At 37.8% G+C, this 11777-nt stretch overlaps 1 protein-coding gene across 7 annotated transcripts in view; it reads left to right on the top strand.

Moving 5' to 3' along the window:
• Positions 1 to 1175: 1175 nt before the first annotated feature.
• PAPOLA (poly(A) polymerase alpha) overlaps positions 1176 to 11777 on the top strand; it is a 77213-nt gene continuing 66611 nt past the window's right edge. For 4 of the 7 annotated variants that reach the window (XR_013484859.1, XM_021007353.2, XM_021007352.2 and 1 more), the window contains exon 1: positions 1178 to 1375. Coding sequence is in view for 6 of the 7 variants with exons in the window: in XM_021007353.2 (XP_020863012.1) it covers positions 1368 to 1375 (8 nt within the window). In the remaining variant the exon portion in view is untranslated. Of the gene's footprint in view, positions 1376 to 11777 lie in introns of all 7 variants that reach the window. The other 3 variants (XM_021007350.2, XM_021007349.2, XM_021007351.2) reach the window with 2 other exon arrangements.

Here is an 11777-nt window from a genome sequence, read left to right as displayed (position 1 = left end):
AAGCTCTAGTCTCAACTTGGTTACTAACTAGTTTCACTGATTTAATTTTCCTCTTTAGTAAAGTAACAATGTTGGATTAGATGATCTCTAAAGTACTACCCAGCCCTAACAAATGTTTGATTCTGAGCTACTCAGAAGTGGAATGTGCTGCTTTGGGGTTATTGAATTTCTCATCACTAAAGGTCTTCAGAAGAGGCAGGATCTAGCACTAGGGAGATGATAGACCTTTGTTGGAATTATTTTAATTATTAATTTATTAATTTGAATTACATTAATGTGTTTAGTTGGGGGAAGAGGAATGAAGGACATTTTAGGAAGGCCATTGACAAGTAATAAAGTTTTCAAAAGAGAGTAACCAGGATGGTGATAGGCCTCAGGATAAAGGAAGCTTAGTGTTTAACTTAGAGAATATTTTTTTTCGGGCGGAGGAGAGGGAGGCTAGGGCACAAGACAGTGGCCTTCAAGTATCAGAAGGGCTATCTTGAGGAGGCCGGCTAAGCTGGTTCTTCTAGCGAACCCCTCCCCTTACAGCTGAACTTGGACCAGTGGGTTTTAGTTGTAGAGAGACAAATTTAGGTTTCCCATAAGGAAAAACTTAACAATTACAGTAGTTCAAAAGTGATTTGAGCTGCCTCCGAGGCGGGGGAACTTCCCCACTTTCAGGCAGAGCCGTCTTTTGAGCACCTATGGATGGACTGGTCCGTGAGATTCCATGATTCCGAGATTCCATGAAATCAGATGATTTAATAAAGAGACGACGGACACAAAACAACCTAGTGATCCTGGTCAACGCAGCCCCGGGGACCGGGTCCTGACCAAGCCCAATTCAGCCTCCCCACGTGGGGCAGAGGGCATTTCTCTCAGGTCTGTACACCTCAGATCGAATCTCTTTGACCTGCCTCCTGCCTCTTCCTAAGCCAATTATCCAAATGTTTCCTTCCTCCCCAGTGACGGGGCAGACGTCTGAAAACTGAGGTCTCATGTTTCCCTCCAAAGGAAAACAGATCCGGAAGCAGGCCTGGAGAGACTATCAGGGATGGGGGAGAAAGAGGACGACAGCGCTCAGTTTACAAGGGGAAAAAACTACCATTCCCGTGAGGCAACGCGGCCCCCAGGGGTGGCTGGTGCGCAGGCGCCCGCAAGGCGTACGTGGGCGCGTAAGTGGTTCTAGAACGTTGCTGTGGTAGCGCTCGGGCGCCATGTTAGGACGAAGGGGAAGAAGGAGAAGCGCTTAAAGCGGCGGGCGAGGGCGCGGGAGTGGGGTTGGAGCCAGGGCTGAGGTGACCCCCCTCAGCAGATCATGCCCAGGGTGCCTGTGGCGGCGGCTGCGGGGGGGAAGTGACTGGGCGGTGCCGGCGCGAGGGACGATGCCGTTGTAAGTCATTTCAATTCTGTTTTTCAACCTCCACTCCCCACCCCCTCCTAACACACACGCTACAGGCCCTAAGGGGCCTAAGTGGGAAGGGAAGGGAAGGTGAGGTCGACTTCTGGGAGGGAGACTTGCAAAGAGCCATGCCCCCGTCTTGTTCTCTTCCACTTCCTAACACTCCGCCTCCCCCAAACTCCTTCCTGGCTGGGTCAGGGGAGCAATTGGGCTGGGGGCCTTCCCCTTCCGGGAGGAGAGGGAGGAACCTGTTTCCCCACTTCCCCTTTGTCCTCCCCCCCAACCCCTCGAGTTTGGGCCTGGAAGGAAATTGCCCGCAAGTTGAGCTAGGGTCTTTATTGTGCCCCCACAGAGCCCTAGGCTCTCACTTTTGCTTAACCTTATTTTATCGCGTGACTAGAAATAGCACCCCCAGCCCCTTTTATGGAGCAACGACCAGCACTCCGATTCTTGCGATTCCTCCCTTTTTCGTTCCACCTTTTCTTAAACAAGAGTTTTAAGGCCATTCCTTGGTATCCGAGCTCCAGTGTTTTGTATCTCTCTCCCCCCCCCCCGTCCCAAACACTTTTTTTTTTTGACCCAGGAGTTTCCCTTTGATTTTTGCAGTATGTATTCATCTGCTGTGGAAGGGGCTGCCCCTTCCAAAACACTGTCCCTTCCAAAATAGAAGGCACAAAGCATATTTGAAGCCTGTTTACTGACATGTGAATGAGGAAAAGGGCGGGGAGGAGAAGAGTAACCAAAGGTGTAGGCCATGGTGCTGTTATTTCTTCACTTGCTTGGGTAATGGGGGTGGGGGGGTGTTTACCTTACCCTTTTCCCTCTAGAGATTGAGACTGCCAAATGCTTTAGGACTGATCCCTTTAGGCCTATATTCTCTATTTCCACTTCTTCGAAGAATGTTTTTAATTATCTTTTTGAAGAATAAAATATAAAAAAAAATTATGTTTTATTTGGTGTATTTTAAACATGATTGAAGCCTTAATGGTGAAATTGTAGTTCTTAGTTTTTTGAAGATTGATATGTAAGGGGATCACTTTAATTTCAGACCAAATATTTCGTGACTCCACAGTATTATCTCCACATTTTTCTTTTTAATAAGAAAATATGAATTCTTTGTTGCTAGTGCACCTAGTGGTTGTGTATTGCATATATATTATGCTGTGTTCATCATGTACTTGAATTTGCCAGATTATTTAATAATAACAGCAGCAGTGCTTTGTGTAACACTTTACAGTCTAGAAAAGCAGCTCATTTAAAAGAGTTAAATGTTTTGTTAGACCTGATGAAATGTGTTTATAATTTCATCAATGTTGTAATTGAAAAGGTATTTATTTCTATACTATAAATAATCCTTTATAAAATTTTAGAATTTACAGATGTCCTGTAATCCGAATATTAACTTTTTCTTAATGGAATGACATGAAGCAATTTCGCACAAGATTTTTATTTTCATCAGTGATTTAAAAAAGGAACCCTAAATGTTTGAAATGGCTTCTTGTGCCTTTCTGTCACTTATGGTTTCATTGGATTAGTTGTGTTAGAGGATTGGTACACCCCATTAATATTGGGCATTTTAATTGATAGGAAATACATACATTTAAGGGTAATAGTCTTAAGAAATAATTATAGTAATAATTTGTGCTTTGTGCCTTTTTTAAAAATTAAAAATAATCTTACACCTTTGTAGTTTGACATAGTGGAAAGGACAACTGGACTTGATGGGGTGCCCCAGCCCTAAGATCATATCTTCGGAAGCTTCCCAATTTCTTAGTAGGCTCCTGTCCTGTGAAAACATTTTCTCTTGTTGCAGAACATTCTCTTATCAGAACAGACAGAGGGGTGCCTGGGCCAAGGATTTTTGTCCCTGGCTGGTCCAAAGATTCTTCCTCCCACTAGATTCTCAAGGTCCATGCGTCTGACAACTCCCTCGATGTCTGGTATACTCCCTACACTTTCCTATCCATAGCTCCCAAAGACACCTGGATACTATTAGGTAATCACCTAATTAGTATCCCTGGCATTCCTTTCCCATGCTCCTTTTCTATGTAAACCCCAACACTATCCTCAGTCTCTTGCAGGTTCCCATAAGGCCCTTGCCTGATTTTGCTACAGTGTTAAAATAAACTCTTTGCCACTTGATTAAGAGAAGGCTTGATTGTATGAATTCAACTCTGTTTTGGTATTCTTGGGGTCCCAGCACCCCAAAACCTGGTTAGACTGGCATTCAGGAGATTTAGATTCTTGAGTCCAGACTCTGCTCCTCCTACTGCTAATGATAATCTTCTAATCTTCTGTTTCTTCCTCTGTAAAACAAAATATTTGAACTATATAATCTCCAAGATCCCTTTTGGCTCTCTGATTCTGTGGTTTAATTCTATTTTACAATATTTGGTCGGGAAACTATAATTTACCATCACAGAATCTGAGTTGAGAGACCTCTAAAACTGCCTATTCCAAACCAGTGTCTGATCATGAATCGTTTCTGGACACTGATTGATGAGTAGTCCTTTGCTTTGAAGACCTAGAGACTGCTTGATGGTTGGAGTAGTCCTTTGCTTTAAAGAACTCTAGTGAGAGAGAATTCAACTACCTTCTGAGGCAGCACATCTACTTTTGGATAGCTCTTTACTACCAATTTTTAGGAAAATTTTCAAATCTAAAATTGCCTCTTTGCAGTTGCCTCTAGTTATTGTACTTGAATACAACTGTTATGGCTTCAGGATAAAAAAAACACCCTCAGTTTATTCATCCAGTCCTGTGGAGTGATTTTAAGGCTCTTTAACCATCCTTGTTGCCCACTGGACAGTAGCTTAGCAAATTCTTTCCCAAAATGGGAAACCCAGAAGTGAATGCTGTACTCCAGATGTAGTCTGAATATATAATTAAAAATTTTAATTTACAGACTTTCACATCCAAGAATCTAAAGATTAAAGCATCCTGTGGCACATACACAGAAGTCCATATCACCTGTCCATTGAATATCGAAGTGTTTTTTACATGAATAATATATATAGGCTGACTGTAGTCAGTAGAGTGCCGAGTTCAGATTCTGAGTCTAGCACTTTATAGCTCTGTGACTATATAAGTAGAGAATTCCTTTACTTTTTCTGAGCCTTAGCTTTCTCATTTGTATAATGAGCAAGTACTTGAGGCACAGATCACAGCCTAACTGTAAATAGGGACATCATTAGTTCAACAAAGATTTATTAAATGCTTACTATGGGGATTTCTAGACATAGAGAATATGATTTTTAAAAAATCACTTTATAAAAACTGTTTATACTGGAAAAACCCTAGAACTGATAAACCTGGCCTTTTTTCTGACTAATTGATCTTTTTGAACTTGGGGATCAGATCATTGTTAACTTTTGTAGTCTTTTTTGATACACTAATTTATCATTTGAGTGGCCTTGAATGCTGAACATTCCATTTGAACTTTCTGTATGCTTTTCCTGCTTTCAGTTAAGATTTAGGCAGGTTATTTTTTCATTTTGGGGGGTGGAGAGGATATTTCCAGAATTAATTGAAATTCTGAATTAGCTACTGCAAAGTGTGAGTTTATTATGGCCCAATATTGTGAATTTACACATTTCACATGAATTTTTCAAGACTTTTGTGGTATGATTTTGTGTATTTGGGGTAGGGAGAGTGGGAAGATAAAGTTTAAACTAAAAAAGTATGATGTTTTCATATTAATTTTTTCATTCTTTTTTTTGGTTGACCTCTCAAGCGAAAAGCTTTCCAGCTAAGTTTCTGAAAACATTGTAATTTTCTCAGTAAATTTTGATTATCTAAAAACACCATTCTGTTCTTCAGAAATGGTCTGCTTTAAATAGATTGGTTACCACATTATTATTGACAGTAGTCTGACATTTATGTAGTGCTTTACAATTTGACAAGCTCTTTTCTTATAACAACCCTTGGTAGAACAAATATTATCTTCATTTTATGGATGAGGAAACTGGCTCTAGAAGTGTCAGTGACTTTCCCATGATAACATAGCTTGTGAGGGTCTTGACTGAGATCAAAACTTAGGTCTCTTGACTCCAAGTCCAACACTATTATGCTACATTTAGTTAAAATTTCCTTCAATTGTTTTTAGACAATTTTGTAAATAAATTTTAAATTTAAAATTTTTGCCTTAAATTTTGTTGCAAATTTTTATAGCCCCTTAATGACCTAGAATCCAGAAACACAGTTCATCTGAATGGATAACTCGTTGATTATCTCCTCTAAATAATGTGCTCTGTGTTCTGAGGATTTTTATGATATTCTGCATTATTAGATAGGTAATAGTGGGTAGAGTGCTGAGCCTGGAATCAAGACCTGAGGTCAAATCTGGCTTCAAATACTTGCTAGTTTGGGCAGGTTAATTAACCTTGATTTGCCTCAGTTTCCTCAAGTAGAATGGGGATAATAGCACCTACCTCACAAGGCTATTGTGAGATTGAAATGAGATATTTGTAAAGTTCTTAACACAGTTTGTGGCACATATAGGCGCTATATAAATGCTAGCAATTATTACTATTAACTTCTTCAGTTTCTTGATTTAGGGTTTTTTACACTAAGTAAAATATGACTGAAGATGAAGTTATCTATTTGAGTAAGACAGATGAACCAACTGATCCATGTAATGTACTCTGAAAAATCTTGAGAGTCCTAAGATCTTTAGGTTTAAGTGTGTTCTGTTGAATTAATAACTTTTGTTCTAGTCCTAGAGGTGTTTGAATTCTATGAAACAGATTAACTTAAGAATACAGAGATTATATTGTGGCTTTTAGTGGAAATGTATATCATGTCTTCTTTTTTGCCATGAAAGTGGTTAAAAAATAAAAATAATAAAATAAATAAAAATTCGGGAGCTAAGTAAGCTCCTACATGCATTTACCATAGTTGTATTTTTAAATTTTGATAAATAATACAAGAATAAACTGGATATTTATGTTCATGCCCATGGCATGTGATTGTCATCATTAACAGATTTCTATGTACTCTCTAGATTGCTGTTCTATATGCATGAGTTATTGGTTTGCTCTGAGTTACAGGACCTAAAGTATTCATTTTGCTCTTATAAATTTCTCTTTGCTTCTTTTACCTAAGTTGATTCTTTTTAAAAGTTATACTTTTTTTCACTTGAGACATCTAGGGTGGGTGAATGCAGTGACCTGGGCCACACACAGTGGCCTCTAAGGTGGCGGTGTCTTCTCAATTCTGGTAGTCTCAATATTCTTTTAATTCTTTTTGCTTTTGGGCTGAGGAAGCATAGGAAAAAGAGAATTCTACTTTTTCTATGTGTAGAGGTCTAAGAATAGCAGATGATTTTAACTTTTTTTTTTACATCAGAGTTACAAAGGCTTGCACTATGCTTTTTCTTTGTTTCCTGAACAAAGCTGCTTATTTTATTCCTTTGATGTGTCTTTCTGTTTCTTCTGTTGCCTATTTGAACCACTGTCTGTTAGTAAATATAAGCCTGAGTGTTCTTAGTCCCTTGAAGTATTTGGTGTCAGAATGTGTAATCCCTTCAATGAATGGAAATTGAAACCTATGAAGAGTTGCTTTGGCCCTAAATTTATCATTTGGTGCTCAACCTTCTGGTGATAATCCTGTCTGATCTTAGCTAATAGCTGTCTAGATTCATAAGATGCAGCGGGATATTGCCAGGTCAGTACTTGAAGCATTTCTAGCTTGGTAAGACCCGTCGCCTGGGGTCTTTGCCTGGAGTAGCATTGGAAAATCTGTGGTAGCCTATTCAGTACAGCTCCTAGAATCTTATCCCTCCCTCAAATGGCTCATTATCTATTTTGTATGTTACTATACATGTATAGTTAACCCTTCCCCATCACGACTTTCCTGATCATGGTTTCAATATATTATGGGTTGGCATAAGAAATTAAGTAGGAATTTTTTAGGAGTTTTGCAGAAGCCACAGATAACATACAAAGGCCAGCAGACGACACAGAAACACATAATATATATGTATAGTATTATATGTCAGCATGTTTTATCTTTTAATACCATAAATATACCCAAATTTTACAATAAGGTACTATAAATGTCCCATTAAAAAAAAAAAAGAAAAAATTCAGACTTCTTCGCTGGTATGAAGGGTAGGCCAGAAAATTGTATGTGGGTTTTCCAGATCGCAGAGGTGCCATACCCCTAACCCTGGCAATATGTAAGGGATAACTGTATGTTTCCCCTGACTAGATTGTAAGGGAGACAGGGACTTCCACTTTTGTCTTTGTATCTCTAGCACAGTACCTGACAATTAATAGGTACTTAATAAAGATTAATTGATTGATTGAATGAAGCATTTAAATAGACCTGAGCAGGCCTGAACAGTTACACAGTTTTAATGGTATAATTGAGTTTGTAGATCTTGAAGTATGTGTGTGCAAACTACTTGTGCAAAATGTATAGTAAGAGCAGTAACCATCTTTTGAATATTTATCTAGTGCACAGAGAAGCACATTATGTACAGAACTTGGGTTAAAGCATTCCCTAGTATATATTATCTATGAGCATATATGGTTAGTTGACTCTAAAGTATTAGTAAAACTCAAACGTTAAATATCAGCTAAGATTTGCATGATTTTTGGTAGGACTGATATGTGTGTATGTATGTAACTCCATTTAGTCATGCTTATTTAAGGATAACATACACCTCTTTATGTTCTGTACTTTATAGAAGGGTGGGTCTGTGTTCCTTATTTACATCCTTTATGGCTAACTGGAGTTGAGTTATAACTTCAAAAGACCAAAATGTTCAGTTCAGTTTTGTCCAAACTATTACTCGGAAGGAAAGAAATTAAAATTTTACCTTGCTACTGCTGGCTTTCTAATAAATACAAATATGGGAATAGAGAATATCTATGTAAATAGGTTTATGTACAATGCTAAAATTTCTCATTCTTGAGCACTTGGGAATAGCATATTTTTTAAAAATTCAACAGTTACTTAGTAATATGTCCAAAGAGGTAAACATTGGAATTTCTCTATACGAATAAAATAATAGGTCCTGACCTGTTGTCTCTTATTGTAAACAGTTCTTGATCTCCCAGATTTTATCTTTCCTACACAATGCAGATAAACACTGGTTTTATAACTTAGAAAGTTGTCTAGGGTACTGAGAGGTTGAATGACTTTTCTGGGGTTACAAGCTAGGTTACACAGGACTTGAACTCAGGTGGCTCGACTCTGTCTGGATCTCTGTCCACAGCACCATACTGCCTCTCATTACCAATAGTAGTACTTTGTATTTTGTATACATTTTAATTCTTTGTCTTGGCAAGGATAGATACTGACATTAACATAAATATAGGCCTTACTTTAAAAAATAAAGTCTGGTTCATATAAAATCTGAATGGGGCCCTGTAATAAGTACAGTGTTTCAACCTATGTCTCTATTTTCAAAGAGACCGAATTTTAAGGTTGTAGAATATTTTCAAGCTAATGGACATTTTCATTTTTCTTTATTGAATAAATAAGGACACTCAGAGATTTATTCAGTTTTTTAACTGTTGCTGATTTTAAATGTTTTTAGGTCTTTATTGTGTCAGTCTTTAAATAGTATGATAAAACTCATAGTAATACATCCTTCTGATTGATTTGGCTGTTTATTTTGATTTATCATCATTTTGTTGTATAGAAGAATGGTGAAACAATGGTGATGCTAAGCAAGACTCTTATGTGAAAGAGGGATTACTTTCTCTGCTTGAACCAGGAGAGAGCAGAACTAGGATTCAATTGCTGGAGAGACAGAATAGGCTTGATTTAAGGAAACAGAGCTATGAAGTAGTGGAACTGGCTACCTCAGGAATCCAGGAATTTTGTAGAGGGAATTCCTACTCATGTACAGTTTGAATTACATGGCTTTAAGATTTCTTTCGAGTTACAGTCTTTGAAACTGTTGATCACACCTTTCTGGATAATCTTTCCTCTAGGTTTTGATGTTAGTGCTTTCTCCTGGTTCCTTTTTTTTGACTGCTTCTCCTTAGTCTCTTTTGTTGGATCATCATCTAGGTTATTCGCTAGCTAACCTTGGGAATCTCCTAAGGCTTTCTCCTGGGCCCTCTTCTTTTCTCCTTCTCTGGTATCTTGTTGAGTGATCTCATCAACCCCCATGGGTTCAATTTTCTCCATGCAGATGATTGATAGGGCTGTATAACCAGCCCTAACCTCTCTCCTGAGCTGTGGTCTCACATCACCAGCTGCCTTTTGGACATCTTGAACTGGATGGCTTATAAATACCTGGAACTCAACATGTTTAAAACAATTATTTTCTTCCTACCCTCCCCAACCTCCCACCCCCAAATGCATTCTCCTTTTGCTTTTACTGTTGAGGCACTACCATTCTCCTAGTCACCTAGGCTTACAACCTTGATAGCATCCTCAGCTCTGTCACTTACCATATATTTATCCAATCTGTTGCCAAATCTTGTCATTTCTCATATGTGTTTCCTCTGTATTTACTCATACTGTGGTTCAAGCCCTTGTCACCACACGCTTAAGCTATAGCAACAGCCTTCTGCCTTTTTATTGGTCTCCCTGCCTCAACTCTACCTCTCAGTTGCCAAAGTGATTTTTTTAGAAAAAAAATTATTTTTAATTTATGGAATAAAACAAGCATTTCCATAACATAGTGTAATTAAAAGATGATTGCACATGAAACTACAAATCTAGTATGTACAACTTGCTATTCCTTTTACTTATGTAATAGTTATCATGTAAATTTCTTTTTTTCCCCTTTTTTCTCCCCCCATGGTTACATTAGACATAAATATATACATACTAATATTTATGCTATACTATTTATACTATACTTCTGTTTTATCAGTTCTATCTCTGGATGCAAAGTGATTTTCTTAAAGGGAAGATCTGAATATGTCAGGTCATTTCCCTCCACTTCCTCCCCAAATTCCCCTATTCACTAAACTCCAGTAGCTCAACGATCCAAGTACGAAATCATCTTCTTTTAAACCCCTTCACATTTCTGGCCATTTGCTATCTTTCAAGTCTAATACTTTACTTTTCTCTACATCCTCAAAAATGCAGTGACACTGATTAACTTTATTGCTCTTTATATAGCACACTCATCTTCTGACTTAGTATCCCCCATGCCCAGGGTGCTCTCCCTCTTCATCTTCACCTGTTAATTTTATTCAAGTCTTACCTCTGATATTATCTCTTGTATGTAGCTGTCTGCACATTGTCTCCACCATGAATAGGAATTCCCTGAGGGCAGGGACTAGTTTTTGCCTTTATTTGTATTACCAGTGCTTAGCACAGTGCCTGACACATAGTAAGCCCATAATAAATACTTGTCTCGCTACAGTCAGAAGTTCTAGAGCTTTTAAATGATGTCAGAGCACTGAAATTCTGTAATTGTGTGATACGGTAAATATTGAATATCCCTGGTACTTGTAGTTTATAGAAGCAATACATTTCAGTTTCTGAAATTAATTCTTTCTGATCATAAGGTATAGTACTGAGAGTGAAAATTGGCGAAAGTCTGGTTTAATTTCTGTTTTATTAAAAAATTGTACATTGATGAGCATGAACCTGATAGGTAATTATAGAAGAGCTTGTGGAAAGGAAGAGGAAAGAAAAAAACTTGAGTCTTACTGCCTTGCTTCTTTGATATTACTATTGCCCTACTGTATTTTATTAGGGTTGAGTGCCCTCTTAAGTATTCTTGGCTTGATAGTAATGTATTTTATGAACGGTATTGTTTTTCTTTTAATAGTTGTATGTATCAAGACATTCTTTTCAAGTACTATTATTCATAGTTGTTTATTTTGATTAATAAGCACACTAACTTTAGGATGTGTCTGTTGAACTACGTTAACAATATGGCAGTTGACATTGCTTGAGTTACTATCTTGAGTTATGTCTGTAATTGGCAATGCTACCTTATCTTGATTTGCACTTTTTAAAGTAGGTCTAGGTCATATTTTGATATTGCTAGGTGCACATGCAGGATAAGTTAGATTGTTAGGATTTTGAAATTATAAGTGAAAGTCAGTATAAGTTAACTCATCATCATCATTGGGTGTATAATCTCTAAATAATACATTGAGAATACCTGTTCAATAATTTTTTGTTAGGAATATTCATTTAAGAGATCGTTGTTGTAGAAGAAGGGTGTCATCTGCTCATCTCAATCAGTGCTCCTTGGATGATGTGAGAGCTGAAGATTGGGCATTATCAATGAACTGAAAACCTCAGGCATTACATCAGAGTTAATCTGTGGTGTTTACATAGGGACCACAGAACATAATTGTTCTTTGTAGCCATATCAACGAAGCTTTTACTATAGATCACCCATTAAATTCAGCCAGTATTTATTAAAGTCTACCATATACAAGGCACTGTGCTGAGGGCTATGAAG

This window comes from Phascolarctos cinereus, unplaced genomic scaffold (genome assembly GCF_003287225.1).
Source record: "Phascolarctos cinereus isolate Bilbo 61053 unplaced genomic scaffold, phaCin_HiC Scaffold_2;HRSCAF=192, whole genome shotgun sequence".
Lineage (NCBI taxonomy): Eukaryota > Metazoa > Chordata > Mammalia > Diprotodontia > Phascolarctidae > Phascolarctos > Phascolarctos cinereus.
This window is presented reverse-complemented; position numbering and strand designations above follow the sequence as displayed.